General features: G+C 40.7%; 1 protein-coding gene across 1 annotated transcript; it reads left to right on the top strand.

Annotated features, from left to right (window-relative positions):
• Nucleotides 1-3,781: 3,781 nt before the first annotated feature.
• Nucleotides 3,782-19,231, top strand: LOC308293054 (C-type lectin domain family 6 member A-like; the record flags this gene model as incomplete). The annotated part of the gene is made up of 6 exons (XM_080735484.1): nt 3,782-3,864; nt 14,710-14,799; nt 16,935-17,062; nt 17,533-17,684; nt 18,268-18,392; nt 19,081-19,231. 6 exons carry the CDS (start codon nt 3,782-3,784, stop codon nt 19,229-19,231), a joined length of 729 nt encoding a protein of 242 aa, XP_080591610.1.
• Between the last annotated feature and the right edge of the window lie 416 nt (nt 19,232-19,647).

Raw genomic sequence — 19,647 nt, 5'->3', positions numbered from 1 at the left:
CCGCTTCCTATGAGTGGCTTTGTGTGTCCCACGCCCATATATGGTGATCTCAGTCCAGAATGAACAGGGTTTTTCAAAAACACAATGTATGTCACCTCATGTCCATATATGGTCACTCCAGTCCAGAATGAATAGGTTTTTTTCTGTCCCGTACGTCCAGAATATCAGTCCAGAATGAATAGGCTTTTTCAAAAAGTCCCATGTCCATATATGGCCATTTCAGTTCAGAATGAACAGGTTTTATCTGTCCTGTACGTCCAGAATATGTGTGTAGTGTCCCTCCCGGTCTGATGAATGGATACTTTGAGGATTGGTCAAGCTTCACATGATAATTTGGCCCTCCATTCTTTATATATTCATTCAGAATATATGAAGAATGTAGAATTCAGAATATAATATAAGCTTCACATGATAATTTGGCCCTCCATTCTTTATATATTCATTCAGAATATATAAAGAATGTAGAATTCAGAATATATAAAGAATGAATAGATCACAGAGTCCATAACTGTATAGATGTATAGATCACAGAGTTCATAACTCTAGAACACATAGAATAAAGGTTCACAGCTTCACTTCGAACCGAGGTTTGATTTTTCTTTTTTCTTTCTGCTCATGTGTCATATTATTTGACACATGGGTGGAAATGACTGGACAAACACTATTAAAATAATTTCTTCTATGTACATTTTTGTATTGTGCATATGTAACCTGGTTAACCAGGTTTTTGTGTTTTTATGGTAGTTTTAAAGAGAAAAAAGTAAGTGGATCACTTTACCCCCTTGATTTATCTGGTCTGTCAGTTTACCCCGGTGTTGGGGTAAAGTGAGACACAAGACCACTTTTTTTTTTTTTTTTTAAACAATCATATTTTCACTGCCCTTTGTCTTGAATACTTTCTGATAACTTCCATTGTTAGGAAACATCCCAAATTACAGGGAAATGTTTACATTTTTACTGATTTATCTTTTAGTTCACCAAGAGGGGAGCAAATGTAAAAAGTGTCTCAGTTTACCCCACTCTCCCCTACTAATATGACAAACGAGATTCACTCTCACCTAGGTTATGGATACATGAACAGACCAGATCATTGGCAGTTTCCAGCTCCAAATCTGAGGACTGTAGGTGATCGGATAGGGTTTTTGTGTGGCAGAAGATGCTTTCCAGCATAAAAAGTATGATTTTATAGGGTTTACATAGAAGTCAGTCAATTGTCTTTCACATATTCATATGCATTTTATTTATTTATTCCTTCAATATTTTTCATCAGTATTGGGTTTGTGGGGTGGGGGGGCTTAGGGGGTGCTAAGCCTTCATCAGGGGGGGCTAAAGCCCCCTCTAGCCCCCCCCCTGGAGCCGCCACTGCATGCATGTGCAAATAAAAACAAACTTAATACTTCCTATGGTTAATATGAGCATCAAATCAGTATTTCAAATGTGTTTTTTGCACATGCACTATATAGTGTAACTCGCTCCTCCAAGGGAGCTATCTCTCTTGGCGTTGTGGGTTGCTTGCCTTGTCTGCTGAGCCTGCTAAACATTACATTGGTGTCAGCGGGCGGACCCGTGGAGCATGTGGGACGTGAGGGACAGGCCGAGGACAGTGATTCAATGAAGCATGAAGCGCGGGGGGCGCGTTTCTGGGAGAAGGCGCGCTTCTGTGAGAAGGGGTAGTGTAACGACCCTGCAAGAGATGTGGCCGTAACTCGCTATACCAAGCGAGTTGGCTCTCTTGGCGTTGCGGGTTGCTTGCCTTGTCTGTTGAGTGGGGAGCTGGGGTTCGCCTCCCGGTTAGAGGCTCACTGCCTCACTCAGTCTACTAAACGTTTCAGTATGTTAACGGTCCAAGTACAGAGCCAATTATCTTAGGTCTGTTTTCACTAAGTCTAGAGGGTTTTCTGTGGCTTTCATAAATATTGAAACCAATGAAAGATATTAACAGTAGCTAGTTATTAAATAATAAATAATAACTACATTAGATCCATGTTCTATTTTCCATTTCCTGAAAAGTAACAGTTTTGGACTGTCGGGTTTCCACCCGACAGCGACAATATCAAGGTTAATGATACTGTTCAGTGACAGTAAATCACTTACATGATAATCCCACAGCAATCTCCTCCTCCTGTTCTCCATGTTTGACCTGACAGATGTAAACTCCATCATCATCATCTGTGTATTTTCTCAATGTCAGAGACACATTGCCTTTCTGCAGCTCCTGGATGTTCAGGGTCAGTCTGCCCTCGTAGCCACTCCCCTCTATCGCCTGACCATTCTTATACAGGTAAATACACTCTGACTCCTTAAACCAGCTGATTGTCATTGAGGACGCGCTGGTCTCAGGAGAGAGGTGACAGGGGAGGGTGAAATTACCTCTCCTATACAGACCACAGCCTTCAGTGACGAGTTTAAAACCACCTGAAGTAAAGAAAAAACAGTTAGTGAAATATGAAATAATTACTGTTCATTAACCATAATTAAGAAGACATGTAGTGATGTAACCAACACTATACAATTACACCCCCGACACACACACACACACACGCACGCACGCACGCACGCACGCACGCACAGCACACACACACACACACACACACACACACACACACACACACACACACACACACACACAGAGACAGAGACAGACAGACACACACACACACACACACGCACGCACGCACGCACGCACAGCACACACACACACACACACACACACACACAGAGAGACAGAGACAGACAGACACACACACACACGCACGCACGCACGCACGCACAGCACACACACACACACACACACACACACACACACACACACACACACACACACACACAGAGAGAGACAGAGACAGAGACAGACAGACAGACAGACAGACAGACAAGCTGTGGGCAGAAACGGTCTGTAATGAGTCACATGCTAAAATAATAAAACATTCCTTCTGAGAATGTGCCGCTATACTGTATGTTTTCTTCAGAGATTTGCTACATTCCCTTTTTTTCCTTATAGGACAGGGGTCTTCAACAGGGGGTCCAGGACCCATAGAGGGTCTTCACTACAGGGTGGCCTCCAAATCCTTTTTTTGTTTTGTTTACTTTAACCACTTGCATCCCTATTCTGAGAACTTAAGCCAAAAATAACAGATCTACAAGTTCACAAAGCCTCGTGCTGCGAGGCGCTGTGAGCTTATAGATCGGCTATTTTTGGCAAAAAAAAGAGCAGACCAACTATCGAGTAAAAGATCAGGTTTACCAAGACAGTATTGAGGGTCTAACCGCTCAGCCAAAGGATTCCACCTTGGCCAAGTTGGAATACATATCTCACCTTATATTATGATCAAGGAAGGTGTTAGGATTCTGGTCTCCATTCAGGGCTACTGTACTACATCCTTTGATCTCCTTTCACCCCGGGAAGCTACATTGTGGTCAAGCCCCCAAAGTGACCACCTGAATTCTAAAAGGCATTGACCAAATGACGTCAGAACAGTCATGGTCAAACCTACGTGCACAATAAAGCATGTGAGTGAGCAACACCGGCGGGTGATCACCACAGACATCAACCTCTCAGGTTGGGGAGCAACCTTCGAGGGGCACATGGCGAGGGGCCTTTGGGGCCCCGACATGCTGGGACGTCACATCAACTACTGGAGCTGATGACGGTATTTTTGGCGCTCAAGCTTTTCCTGGGGTGGCACGTCCTGATCAGGACCGTCAACACTACCACAATGTGTTATACATCAACAAACAGGGAGGCCTGTTGTTGTGAGTTTTGGATCAACTAGCACGCGAGATGACTCTGTGGCGCGTGGTGCGCCTAGAGTCGGTCAGGGCCTCTCACGTCCCAGGCTTACAGAACAGCGGAGCAGACCTGCTGTCCAGGGGGCAGCACCGGATGCGTTACTTTTCGAGCAGATCGGCACCAGTGTGATTTTCGATTAAATGAAATAAAACAAATATCTTGAGAATCTCAGGCGTGGACCAGTCTCTGGAATCTCGGGTTGGGGCAGTATGATCCGGGACACCCTCCCTCCCCCAACCACACCCATGCTGTTACATACAACTACAGTCATTGTGTTTATTTGTCCTAATTACTGACAGTTGACTAAATGAATACAAATTTAAATCAGTTTTGACTTTCACATGTTTTATTGATCACACTAGAGGAAGTAACTATTTTTTAGTAGTTTTGTAGTAAGTAGCTGGTTTTCCATCAGACATTACACAAAGTATCAAGTCTCACTCGTATATGAAATAAAGAGCATTACATCCAATTTAACCTGAGATGACTTCTCGTGGGAAAAAGACACATTATTCTACAAGGTAAAATCTTGATATTTCAACGTCCCATTAGTTCGACCAAGGGTTAGGGTTAGGGTTGGGTTCTAGGGTTAGGTTTAGGCATAGTAGCATTCACCAGTGTCAGTAGGTTAGCATTCACCAGCGTCTGAACTTTTTTTTCTTCTTTACTTTCAGTGAAAGCAGTAAAGATTTAGTGATGTAAATTTAAGCAAGCTCTGGCTTATCTGTCTGAATCAAGGCTTGACATTAACTTTTTGAGGCACCTGTCCTTTGGACAAGTACATTTCCCATTTACTTGCCCGGTTACAAAATCACTTGTCATTTCTTTTTCTGTGTTTTTTTTTTTTGTTTATCAAAAAATGTGCTTGGCTCTCCATGCATGGAGATCCGTGGCTCACAAACATGATGTCATGGACAGAACGGCCCATATAGTCCGGGAGCCAAATGGTGATTTTTGGCTGAACGTGGAATCGGCTGATAAAGTTTTTTTCTCAACTGATTCTTGTAGCTTGGGGTCACCTCTTAAGGATTCAAGACGATGACCAGCGATATCCATTGAGCATTTTTTATTATTAACCCCTTAATGCCTGAAACACAAGAAATCCACACAGGAGGAAAATACCCAGAAAAATATTTTTTTTCTGGGTATTTAAGGAGGATCTGAGGGGTCTAACTAGGGGTTTGTCATGATGCTGAATCCATTGCAGGCATTTGTTTTGCACAAAAAACATTCCGTGGGCTAGAAATGACCTCAGAAAACAATACACGTATGGGTGAGTATTCATGTTAGTCTGAGGCCTTAGGGTTTTTTTTCTCGTGCTAATCAGTCTAAAAGTGCAAAATTTTGCACAGATGTAGCTCAGGGCATGCTCTAATGATTTAGCTAGGGTGCCCGAGTCTGCGACATTCGGGGTCGCCACAGCGGTAGGCCTGTCACGATTTACTAAACCCACGATTCGATTCGAATCACGATTCAAGGTTGACGATTCACCATGTCACGATTTTTTCACAATGTTTTCAACAAATTTATTTTCCAGAGAAATTACCCCAAAAAATCCACAATTCTTACAATTCCAGTATTTTTTTTGCTTTTAACAATACTGTTTACTCTTATGCTCTTTTCAATACAGTAGAACTATCAAATGACAAAAAACAACAATAACATTTCAGTTCACTTGTCTTCTCTTACAAGGAATCCTGTATGTTTTAGATGTTCTCTTATCCTCTATACAGTAGCAAATAGCAAATGACAGATAGTGTAAACTTATCAATTCTTAAATGTCAAATCCTGTTCTTTTTTTAAACAACACTCTTACACTTTTTTCAATACTGTATCAAAGAATGCATTTTTTGTGGTACATATCAAGCCAACTGTACTGTAAGCCAGGCACAAACTAAGGCATAATAACAACTCTTACCCTCTTTTCAAAATCAATAATTCATCAAAGTCAAGACCTAGTGTCTCATTGTGGATAGACTGTTCAAAGTCCCTGACTTTCTAACACACCATTCCACCAGCTTATATATTGAATGTGTCAATTCTTGTTTACCATTCCACCGGCTTATATATTGACTGTGTCAATTCTTGTTTTCACTAGAAACGTTGTTTCCACATTGTAACCAGTGGCAGAGACATGCATCTGGTACGTAGCATTGTTGTTGTTAGCCCTTAGCACTGATTAGTGCTATGCTCTGTAGCAGCAAAGTAATGACACAGCACTCAACTAACTGCTCTCTTTGTCAATCGAAATCGCGGAGCTCTTCTCTGCAGCCCAATGGAGGCACGCTGGCAGCTGTGAGTGGGTGAGCCTTCCTACTGTAGCTGCCGCTGCCTGTGTCTGCCTGACGTTAGACGTTGGAACACGCAGAGACGTTGAAGACAGAATGGAGATTAAGTCGAGGGCGACCTCTGGTGGTCGAATCGCGATTCGTTTTTAAAAAAATCGATTTTCACCGTCCCCCAATAAAATCGATTTAAATCGATTTTTTCGTAAATCGTGACAGGCCTACACAGCGGCCAAATCAAGTTGGGCTCCCATCGACTTTAGTGATGAAAAGTGATGAGTCAGAGTTTTGTGGGTGCTGTGGTGACCCCGAAGGTCGCCGACTCGGGCGCCCTAGCTAAATCATTAGAGCATGCCCTGAGCTACATCTGTGCAAAATGTTGCACTTTTAGACTGATTAGCACGAGAAAAAAAAACCCTAAGGCCTCCGACTAACATGAATACTCACCCATACGTGTATTGTTTTCTGAGGCCATTTCTAGCCCACGGAATGTTTTTGGTGCAAAACAAATGCCTGCAATGGATTCAGCATCATGACAAAACCCTAGTTAGACCCCTCAGATCCTCCTTAAATACCCAGAAAAAAATATTTTTCTGGGTATTTTCCTCCTGGGTTGATTTCTTGTGTTTCAGGCATTAAGGGGTTAATAATAAAAAATGCTCAATGGATATCACTGGTCATCATCTTGAATCCTTAAGAGGTGACCCCAAGCTACAAGAATCAGTTGAGAAAAAAACTTTATCAGCCGATTCCACGTTCACCCCCACAGCTCCCGGACTAATACAAGGAGATATGCTCATGTGTCAGCCAAAGTTTTTTGCACGGATCTCCATGTATGGAGATGCAAATGTTTTACCCTCAAAGATTTGCAAGGATCTCCATGTGCAGTGTTGTATAAAGTACTGGAAACCCATACTTAAGTAAAAGTACCGTTATTCCACTTGAAAGTTAATCAAGTAAAAGTAAAAGTCACCGATAATATTATTACTTGAGTAAAAGTATGAAAGTAGCTCTCATTAAATGTACTTAAGTATAAAAGTAAAAGTAAAAAGTACAAGTAGACTACACAAGTACAAGTAAAAGTACAAAAAATATTTTCAAGATGCCTACAAAAAATGAAGACCAAAAATGTACAATTCTCAAAGTGTTTCATTATTAATAGGTTGGAACATTCAGTGACCCCTGGATACCAGGGGCACAAGCACACACCTACAGTAAGAACAAAACACAAAATGGGCTAACGTTAAATCCCTGTTGTTGTCAACAGTCGATCTCAATCATACAGCTCTCATCCTCTCTCTCCCTGCTGTTGTCGCTGCCTGCGTGATTTATGTTTCGTCCTTTCAACGTTGACACATCAAACACAGGCAGCTGGCTCGACAGATCTATAAACCCAAAACGTGTTCATCTGGCTTGCATTCTGGGCTTGCAGCCCAGAATGCAAGCCAGATGAACACGTTTTGGTTAGATCTGTTGTTTAGTGCGCGACACCACCTGCGGCCACCATGCTTAAAGGGGCACTCCACCACTTTTCAACCTATGTTCATATAATTGGTCCTCACTCAAAAATAGCTTTTCTTTTTTATTTTTTTTTATTTTTTTTCAGAGGAGCGCTGTGGGCAGGTCAGAAACCCATAGTCTTGTGACATCATCGATTGCCAATCCAGTTTATAGAAACTGCAGGCTTTCTATTCCTGAAAAGTTGCAATTTTAAAGTGGAAGCCATTGTTCTCGCGATAATAAAAATCTAAATATTTTTTTCAAAAATATTGATTACATTTTTTTTTTTGGAAAATGATGATGTCACAAGACGATGGATTCTGAACTTCCCACAGCTCTCCTAGGAGACTTGGACTGAGTAGAAAAGAATTGTGATATTTTATCATGAACATTAGTGAGGACCTATTATATGAAGACAGGTTGAAAAGTGGTGAACTACTCCTTTAAACATACTGTAATAAGCGTCGCGCTGCGGCTGTAAACCCTTTAAATATAAATGCACACAGCAGCAGCAAAGGACACTTGATTAACCAGAAAGCATAATGGAATTATTAATATCTTCTTACCAGAGGATGTCACGTATGGTGCTTTTAGGTTGATCATGTTGATGTTGTTGTAATACAATCCTCTTATGTCCTTGTCAATAATATCCAGGTTGGTTCTGCTTTGCAAGTAGTTTTCTTGGATTTATACTTATTACAAACGTGTGAAACTGCCTGCAGCCTTTTAATTTAACATGCAGCTCGAAACTTTCATCGTAGCCGCTCCACAGAGCTAACGCTGACTCGCTGCTGTGACACAATTTCCGTATATCCAAAGGTTTCGATTGTGACGTCATCACAACAACCAGACTGCTCTATGAGACTGATAGACTATACTTCCGTATGCGTCACCTATTATCCTTGGTCCATTGGTTAGGAACTTAGGCAGGCTGCAGTGCTGCGCTGAAGACAGGCAGACAGCGAGTCAGCGCTGTACTAATCAAACAGTATGAGACAGACTGCTATGATATTAAGATTTTCGATTTGTAGTGAGTAACGAGTTGTCCAATTTTAATGTAGTGGAGTAAAAGTACGATTTTTTCCTTTTAAATGTAACAGAGTAAAAGTAAAAGTTCAGGGTTGAAAAAATATAAATAAAAGTACTTAAGTAGCCTACAGTAACGAAGTACTTGTAGGCCTACTTCGTTACTTTACAACACGGACCATGTGTGGAGATCCAAATGGATTAGCCAAATAAATTAGCCAAAAACGTATTGCACGGATCTCCATGTTATCCTGAATTTAAAACTGGTGTCAGCCGAAGGTATCCAGTCGACTCGCCAAAAATCCAAGTCGCCAAATTCACGGGACATGTCGCCGAAGTCAGGTCGCCAACCAGTCAAGGACATCTCGCAAAATTCCCGAGTCAGCTCACCAACCAGTAGGGAATAGGGCCCGTGAATGATACACGTTCATGGAGGCTTATTCAAGAGCACAAGTGTTTAAGAATGAAGAATAGAATAGATAAGAATAGATCAGCATTTGAATTATTTAAAAATGTTTTTCAAAATAGTAAAAAAAAGGCAAAGAAGTTAAGGCATAAGACCTGGATCATAATAGAGCCCTAAATCTCATCAAATGGTGGTCCTCACAGTTTTCCTCCAGAAATCAAACTTCAAATCAACCTTGGTTACATATACACATTATGTTCTGGTTTGACTCTGAGATCAAACCTTTATCAAATACTGCCCCCTACTGACAAGATGAATTCCAATCTATATACATTGACAGCTCCCAAAACGAATTCAAATCACAAAATAAAATGAATAATTCAACACAAAAATGTGACTACATTCTAGGTGTGTCACATCAACAAATTGGAAGCATTGACATTTCAAAAGGATGGAATGTAGGCTACATAAGGCTATCATCACCTTTTGTTCTCAAAGCACTTTGCACCTTCAATGAAACGTCCAGTCAAATGAGGTGTTTGATTAATGGGTCATGCGCCTGCATTATGCAATGACCCATAAGTATGTGATATTGACATATTGTGCTATAATGTAGCTACATTCCATGCACAAAGAAAAGCAGAAGAAAGAAAGAAAGAAAGAAAGAAAGAAAGAAAGAAAGAAAGAAAGAAAGAAAGAAATCCAGTGTCCATGAAGTGAAAGCTGTTTGTATATGTTAAAGTATATTATATAGTAAGTAGGCTAATGGTTATAATAATGCTGCTGTCCCTGAGCAGATATTGTCTAGTGGCCTGATTGTTAGATTATAATTGTTTATATCCAGTGGTGTACAGTAACTAAGTACATTTACTTAAGTAATGTACTTAAGTACACTTTGGAGCTACTTGTACTTAACTTGAGTATTTCCAATTTTCAATACTTTTACTTCTACTCCATTACATCTCGGATCCAAATATTGTACTTTTACTCCACTACAATTTTTGAAAACTTAAGTTACTAATTAGGCCTACTAAAAAATAGAATAGGCTATTATAAAACAAAATGCATGGACCACTTTAGCCCCATTTTATACCTTGGCTATTTGAAAATAGCCGATCTACAAGCTCACGACGCGTTGTGAGCTTGTAGATCTGCTATTTTCAAACATTTAGTACTTTTACTTTTGGTACTTTAAGTACATTTTGATGACAATACTTTCATACTTTTACTCAAGTACATTTTGAATTCTGGACATTTACTTGTAACAGAGTACATCTACAGTGCAGTATTGATACTTTTACTTAAGTACAACATGTGAGTACTTTTTCCACCACTGTTTATATCACAGTCCGTGGCTTAGGGGTGAGCCATCCAAGCTGTTTGGCGACCTGTCCTTGGAGCATTTGGCGAGGCATCCTAACCCATGTGGCGACATGTCCATGCTAGTTGGCGAGCTGCCCTAGAAAATTCATTTGGCGTCATTTGGCGAGTTGGAAATTTGGCGAGAGGACCTGTATTCCAGCCGAAAGCTACCCAGGACCGGGACAGCAACTAACAGATTATGGTTATTGTCACAGGTTTTAGGTGGCACTCAGCCGACACCAGTCCAAAACCCAGGCAGATCTCCATGTCATAGCATACAAAACGACGATGGAAAGCATACAAAACCTTAAGTAAGACCAGGCCTCTAGTCTGACATCATACACAACAAAAAGAAAAAAATTGCCATGTGTGCCTCACAACACTGATTTGCGCAGGCACTAAATCATCACAGAAAAAGTGAAACCAAGAGCCACTTGTCCAACGAACAATTAATGAACTTGTCCGGAAGGATTTGTTACTTGTCCCGGACAACAGGACAAGCCTTAATGTCAAGCTCTGTGTGAATGATAGTGTTGATGTATTATTACTTTAAATGTGAACCACATATCTCCCTCCTCCTTCATATCAGTGATAATGGTTCAATTATCAGGAAATAAAAAACTGTGTTGTGACCTACCATGACCTCTGGCCTCTGCCATGTCTCCTGTATAGAAGAGAAATGTCCAAATTACCACACCTGACATTCATAACATGTATCTGTAAATAGTTAGATTTGTGAGCTGCAGTCTTCTTCATGAGAATGGAAATATCTTTCTTTGCACTGTCGTCACAAATAACAGTTTGTACCGACTGCTGTTTCCTGCTCACAAACCCTGACACAACAATGGTTCTGCAGCCACATTTATTCATTATTAAACGTTGAAAATGTTAAGATAATCTCTTACCTTTCACTGCTTGGCATACGGTATGATGCTTTATTCTTGAAAAGCAAATTCATACAAATCCTCACACATTACTGACTCCTATACAACTAACCAGTGTGAACACAAGTGAAAGTATTAATGTTAGATTCTTATCCGTAGTTAATCATTAACTTCCAAGTAGTCAAGTCACAAAGTAACTGATGGTTTAAGTCCACTGCTCCACTCTGGGTCATCTTAGAGCAGTAAAAGTTGATAATGATGTATGTGGCCTGAGGTAGATGTAGATACATTATAGACACATCGTGCAGTGGATGCTTTGCAGAACATAATTTTGAACATGCACACCGATCCTAATGAAAACATCTTTATTGATGCAAAAGAATGTTTGGATGTGTGTTTGATGATGTTCTGTCTTCCACAATATTAATATCGGCAGTGTGTTTCTATGAGCCCTAGTATTTTCAACAGGGCCTAGAATAACTGCCAATGACCCTGACTTCACTCTTCTTTTTCATTCATTGCTTTGTGGCAATGCAGTCTGGACTACAGGAACTGACCTAATGACCTGTCCATTATTATCAACATAGGTTGTTACTTTGATGTGTAGCTTTTTAGTGCTGCAATGGACCTTATAGAGTAGCACAGATTTAGCTTATTAGAGACGAAGTCTTATTCTACCGTAGCTTTGATAAAGCCATGATAGATTACAATTACAATTTACAATTTAGGCTGTTACGAAGACCCTCACTCACCGCACGTCACATGGGCAGTTATAGGTAGCCACTGAATATTCATACTCCATTTGTAGAGATATTCCCATATATGGAGATGCCCGAAGTCTGACCTTACAAACTCCATATTTGGACCTGGATGAGATACACTCCAGATATGGAGAAAGCCCCATATATGGAACTGGCAAAGACATTTAGCTGCTTAAAGTAGTGCTATGGGTTTAGGTGGAGTCTGAAGAGGTGAGTCTTCAGTCCACAGCGGAAGTTAGGGAGTGAGTCTGTTGTTCTAAGACTAAGTGCTACATGGAGTTTATTCCACAGTTTGGGGGTCAGGAGGGCAAATTGTCTAGGACAAGTGGATTTTTGTCCTGTTTTTTTTTTTGCGAGGTGATCATCTTCAATGTCTTGTGATCCAACGCTAATTCTACATAATGCACTTTGTTTTGACCAGTAGATGTCCTCATAGCATACATCATACAGCATGCTTGGCTGTAAATTAAGCTAATGGTTATAGAATACTGAATAGTGAATAATAATAATAATACCAGCCTTGATAAGTAGTAGGCTATTATATCCCTTATTGTATCCCTCTGCCTTCCTCACACTTTTTTCTTTTTTCCCATGTACAGTTTAAGGTTGTGTGTGTGGTATCTTAGACCATGGCTTGCATAACAGTGCCTTGATCTGCTATTAATAATTAATTAAGCTTAATATCATAGGCGATACCTCCTGGAGAACTAATATAATAATCTACTATATGGCTTCTTTATAATAACTATTACTACTGGTACTAACCCACTGACCTTAAGTTAAGTCACAACTGGTGCAGAACAGTGGTGAAGACAGGACTAATCCTAACACCCAGTCATCTGTCTGGTATGCAGAAATAGCAGCAAGACAAACACCATGCTAATAAACAATTGATAACAGTAACACTGTACCTATGATTTATTAGTGGCAAGTATTTTACTGAGCAGCAAAAGTCAGAAAGTTGTTTTAAATAGCAGATATACAGTACATCTCACAACGCCTCACTTTGCGAGCCTTTGTCAGCTTGTTTATCTGCTATTTTTACTACTTTTGTGTGACACTCTTAGATATGGGGAAATAGGGCATTCATTTACGCAAAACGTAAAAAGTTAAAATATGGAGATAAGAGGTTTCTGCCAGACAGACAGCAACAATTTCTTGTACACCAACACCAGCACCTTTGGTTCTCTCTGATCCAGTCAGTGTAGTGCTGTTCTGTTGACATTTTAAAACTGTTCAGCATGAGATGTGATGAACAACAGAATCACAATATGTAGTGGAGGCCTTCAGCTGCTGTAAAACTACACTTTCTTATCAGACATAGAGCTGCTTTGCATGAAGCTACAGCAGAACTACAGTACAGTATCTCTCATAATATTCAAATGAAATGGGTATTGTCTTAACTCTAACAGACTTCAATGATCAAACCTGAAGTGTAACAGGTGTTTCACTTGCCTTGCCAGAAACCACCTTGATGGCAGAGCTTTAAATGGAATAATTGCTAGTGAACAGACTTTATGTTTAATGCTGTCCTCTGCCCTACAGAGACCATATAGAACAGCTAACTATGTGAGTAGACTCCATCTCCTAAAAGTATTGCTAGTATAATTTAGTTAGATGTACAGTATGAGGAAATATTTTGTTTCTAATGAATCATAAACTTTTCCAGAACATGATGGATGCCACTATGGAGAAAAAACAAAAGCCAGCTTCCAACAAACCAGGTCTCTATTTTCATTTTCATATCTGATATTAAACAAATTCAGCATTTTAGAAACATTTTAATTGTCACCATAAGTGACAATTGTAAACCAGTTTATAATATCATGAAGTTGCTAGAATGAAATACATCTCTCTGGGTCAGCAGTAATGGAAGAATAAATATGAATAATTTAGGTCAGGGGTTCCCAAACTTTTTTTGTCTCAGGGCACCCCATAAATATTCTTTTTTAATCCGAGGCACCCCTAGATTATAATTTTCACTCCCAGCACCTTATACCGTATTTATAGCATATCGTTGTATGTCCAAAACCGTTCGTTTTGTATTTATCATCTATAAAATGTACTAAACTAGTGAAAACAGCAGATCGACAAGCACACAACGCCTTGCATCGCAAGGCGTTGTGTGCTTGTAGATCGGCTGTTTTCACTAGTTTTGTGCGACAGTCTTGTATGATGAAGCAGGGCCTTGCTTTACCAAAAGACGTACACATTTGAAACTTGGAGATACGAGGTTTCTGCCCAACAGTGACGATATTTTAGTGATTATGTTGCGATGAAAACATTGAGATAATAGCCATTTTGGTTAGATCTGACTTTGTACTTCAAGTTTTAAATGATACTAAATATTTTGTTCAAGTGTCCAAATAAATTCAAAATAATTATCAAATGATCTCGCGGCACCCCTGGATTGCTGTCACGGCACCCCAGGGTGCCCCGTCACCCACTTTGAAAACCCCTGATTTAGGTGACCGTTTGTTTATTTTATTGTTTATAGCAGTCGTACTGTAACTAAACGTTACAGTACGTTTAGTTACAGCCAAACGCTACATCATATGATTTCATTCCAGCCAAACGCTACATCATATGATTTCATTGAATAGTTCAACTCTTCTGTAATGACAAAAACTCATGTAGTGTTGAGTTGAGATGAGAACCCCACAGTTTATTGCATTGCTTTGTGTGTGTGTTTCAGTTCATGGTGTCACAGGCAGCTGGCTTATTACTTCTCCCTGCTCTGCTTTCTGTTGACTCTGGTCACACTCCTACAGACCCTCTATAGTGAGTACTGTACTTCATGTCTCCTATAATACACTCTCCATAGTGAGTAGTACTGTACTACCAGATTTCCACCAAACAGACTGTAGGTCTATGTCATCTTGCTGCAGGGCTGTGAGCAAATGTTCATATTTAGGCTCAACTGTCTATTTTCTACTTCTCAGTGCAGTGTGGGCTTATCACTGTACAGTGCACAAAACATGACATTTCAACCATACTGTGGAGGTGTTGTACCTTGTCCTGCCCGTGTGGAGTGTACACTGTGATGATGAAGAAGTTTGCTCAGTGCATTAAAATGATCCCACACAAACACACAATGTGTTTGAATTTGCCACCATACTGCAGATTTTTGGAGCTGTGTGGAACACAAGCTCCCTATACGTGGCTGTGTGGGTTTGTGTGTCTGTGTGTCTGTGTGTGTGTATGTAGCCTGACTTCGGCGCGTAACTAGTGCCGCACCATTTACGCCACTCGCGCAATATATACATCAAAATGTGCGGCTCGGCCGGGAATGGTGTTCTATTACCTTTCGTTCCGATCCGCCTTACCATGCCGACGTAATCGGCAAAAAACGACGCTTAATTGTCCCCATTGACTTATAATGGGACAATGCAAGAAATCACTTTCAAGTATTTTTCTCTCGTAAACCATAGGAGCTACAGTTTCAAACCTCGGAGAGGAGATTCATAATGATTTTAAGAATTAATCGAAAAATAATTACATCACTCGGCCTCATGGTGGCGCTATAACGGCCCACTTTACGTTTTGCCCCGTAACTCTTGAACCGTAGATCGGAAAAAAAAAAAAATAGATTTTCCGCCATCTTGAATTTTCTCCAAAACACACTTTTTGCTCCCTTTCCTACATATTTTCTTCAAATGTCACAAAAATCGGTACACATGACACACACACACACACACACACACACACACACACACACACACACACACACACACACACACACACACACACACAGCTCCACTTCGAACAGAGGTTTGATTTTTGTTGTTAGACCACTGAATCTGAAGCCTATTGATTTCTCTTTGATCACATCTATTCCTTGCCTGGAAACCAAACTGCCTACGCAAAAATTGTAAAGCATTGTGTGAAGGATCACTTGCGTGGAAGGAAGAACTGTATACAGTAGCAGCTTAGGGCAGGGATTCCCAAACTTTTTGGGCTCAAGGCACCCCAAGAAATGTATCTTTCATCCGAGGCACCCCTACATTATATTCATAGTTTTCACTCTCAGCACCTTATATTTATAGAATATATTAGCGATTATGTTGCAAGGAAAACATTGAGATAATAGACATTTTGGTTAGAACTGACGGAAAATAACATTGTATTTAAAGTTTAAAATGACACTAAATATATATTTTTAAATGTCCAAATAAATTCCAACTATTATCAAATTATCTTGCGGCACCCCTGGACTGTTGTCACAGCACCCCAGGGTGCCCCGTCACCCACTTTGAAAACCCCTGGCTTAGGGTACACTCACATGATGTCATGTCAGTACACTGAACATTAGACAGCACAAACACTCACTCTCAGCCTAGGATTTCCAATGCAAGTTGTTTTGGGATAGAAGCAGAGCAACAGTTTATCCACAATGCAGTGTGAACATTGACCTACAGTATTCCATCCATCATATTGACAGTTGAGGAGCTTCTACAGTGTCTTATTTTACGTTTAGGCTTTTAGCTGACAACATGTCCAAACACAGTCAGCTTCATTTCCTGAATTGCAAGCAGTAGTGAAGGAGAACAAGGTCCAGAACCATAGCAGCACACAGCAAAATGTTGAGTGTTAATTTAACGTAGGATCACTTTTAGTCACTCTCAGGAGGTTGTAGAGTAAGATATCTGAATGCTCTGGTCTTTGGTTGTTGTCGTGTGTGTGTGTGTGTGTGTGTGTGTGTGTGTGTGTGTGTGTGTGTGTGTGTGTGTGTGTGTGTGTGTGTGTGTGTGTATGTGTGTGTGTGTGTGTGTATGTGTGTGTGTGTGTGTGTGTGTGTGTGTATGTGTGTGTGTGTGTGTGTGTGTGTGTGTGTGCGTGCGTGCGTGCGTGCGTGCGTGCGTGCGTGCGTGCGTGCACTGCAGTAGTGAGTGTCACCTTGATGTTCCAGTCTCAGTCTAGCTTGCAGCAGTCCAGACTGACAGAGCTGACACACAGACTGGACTCTGTGCAGCAGGCCTACCAGATGCTGTTCTCCAAGTACCCTGCCCTCAACCTCTACTGTCCTGATACCAACACTACCAGCAAGGGTGGGTGAACTGAATACACTGACAATCTGACACTATAGACATCTGCACTGTGTCTCACTGAATATTGTGTGTGGGGGTTCCCACAAGTTGTCAGATGGGGCTTCACAGCTATATAGAATGTGGGGGTAATTTACTTGAAAATGCTTGAGAAATACTGGAATATATGAATTAATATGTAGACTATCTACTATCATGACTATGAGTATACATAAATTAGAGTATTTCAGCCAGCCTGGCTTCAATAGTAAGTATGTGGACGATACAGTCTTGAACAGTGAATCAGACCAGGTATCCCTTCTAAGTTTGCTGGCACTAAAACTCCTATAATGATTTATGAAACATACCTAGGCTAGGAATATTTATTAAGAAAAGGGTGCAGCACCATCTTGTGGTTGTACAGTATTTCTTCTGTTGAAAATAACATTTATTATTTTGCCATAAGTTAGTAATTATTATTATCCTCTTTCTAGAGCGTAATTGTACGTCTTGTCCTGAAGGATGGCTGTCTCTAGTAGAGAGCTGCTATCTGTTCAGCAAGGACCGAGCTGACTGGATCAGCAGTCAATACCACTGTATGACACTAGGGGGCACTCTGGTCATGATCAGAACACAGGAGGAGCAGGTGAATTCTCTCTCTCTCTCTCTCTCTCTCTCTCTCTCTCTCTCTCTCTCTCTCTCTCTCTCTTTTAAGGTTCAAGGTTATCTCAATCTCTTAGTAGTAAAAAGAAAAGTGTTTTTCATTTCTTCTGTTTTGACAAAGTGGTTCAATTTGTGTGATACACTGTATATCGGGGCTCCAACGCTTCCCTTCCTTGTGTTTTTTGCAACTTCCAAAGATATTTCATCTGTGTCAAAGAATGCAAATAGTTCTATTATCTATTATCTCTATTCATTTGCATTCTGAACATATTTAGTACAGCCCCGGACACACATATACACACCATGAAACTGCAGCACAATGATATTTATTGCAGTTTTGTTCCCCTGACATTATGAAGCTCTGACTTTCATATAATCGTTAATATGCTTACACCCTATATTTGTCATGCATGGTGTCATGCGCAAAATAACCAATCAAGACCCTGATGCTAAATAGTTGGTGTTGTCTGGTCTGCACTCTCTCTCTCTCTCTCATCATCATCATCATCATCATCATCATCGGTTGGTATTAATTTGATCATAATGTTTTTATTGTTTGCTCTCAGGTGTTCCTGTGGAAACAGGCCCAGAGTCTGAGCCAGGGAGATTCCTACTGGCTGGGTCTGAGGAGCAGCGTTGCTGATGGGAGCTGGCAGTGGAGCGACACCACCCCCATAGACAAGAGGCCACAGTAAGAGCACAACTGCAAGCACAATGTTAACATCACTGATGGAAACACTTCACACAGGGTGGCCTAGATCAGTCGCGTTCTCAACCTTTTCAGGCCGCGACCCCTAAAATAAACATATTTTAACTGGGGAGCACTAAGAGTTGAGGCATTACATTTTGTACAATACAATATTCTATTGTGAAAATACAGCCGATCTACATGCTCACAACACCTTGTGTTGCGAGGCGTTGTGAGCATGTAGATCGTCTATTTTCACAATTTCTTCCTCTAATATTTGACAATTTGACCAATGTTTAATTTGTCATTTTAGAGATTAAAAAGTCCTCAAATTGTCACTTTAGAAATGTGCAGATACCCTCCATACACTTAAGCGTTATGCTGCTGTGTTTACTCTTACAAAACAATGTTGCACATTAAGTTAATCATCTGGGGACCCCCCAAAATAATTTGGGGACCCCCCTGGGGTTGAGAACCACTGCCCTAGATTGTATATAGAGCTGTGGTTCCCAGCCTTTTCTGGATCAGGCATCAGGGCCCATTTGAAAACCTGAAAAGCATTTGCAGCCCAAAGTGGTCATTTGGGTGGGCTGTGTGTTTTTTTCAGTGAATGTTTATTTTAAGAATCAATCAATAGGCTGGGAATTGCGGGACTATAGACAACGTTCCTCATTCTCCTTTGTCTTGTCAGGTTTTGGTTCCATGTCCCTGATGAAGAAAGAAACAAGGAGATGTGTGGCCGTCTGTCCCCAGGAGACAGCTATAAGATGAGCTGGTACACATCCAGGTGCACCAACCATTTGAAGAGCATCTGCCAGAGAACCCAGGGAACCCTGCAGTGATGTCCTATAGCGCTACCACAGCTAGAGGACACCTAGCTCTGCCCATAGCGTTAGGAGAACTTCCTAACTGACTCCCCAGATATTCTAACCTCTAAGACAGTGGTTTTCAACCTTTTTCATATCAAGGTCCATTATTTATTAGGCATTTGAGCCACGGACCACCATTTGATGAGATTTAGCCTCTCAGACCCAGATGCAAAACTTAGGTACCATATAGGAGAGATAACAGGCAAATGTCAAAACAGCAATGCTTCTACATTCTCTAACTGTAGACTTCTTGTAAATGAAAAGTTAATACTTTGCTGTGTCTATGTGAATATCTTAATGAAAGATTGGGTTACAAGAGCCAGGTAAACCTTGAGAAAATGTTCTTGCTAGTTTCAAACCAAGAACATACTGATTGCAATCCCTGTATC

This window comes from Nannobrachium achirus, assembly GCF_963921795.1.
Source record: "Nannobrachium achirus genome assembly, chromosome: 10".
Lineage (NCBI taxonomy): Eukaryota > Metazoa > Chordata > Actinopteri > Myctophiformes > Myctophidae > Nannobrachium > Nannobrachium achirus.
The sequence above is the reverse complement of the archived record's forward strand: the minus strand, read 5'-3'. Positions and strand labels throughout refer to the sequence as shown.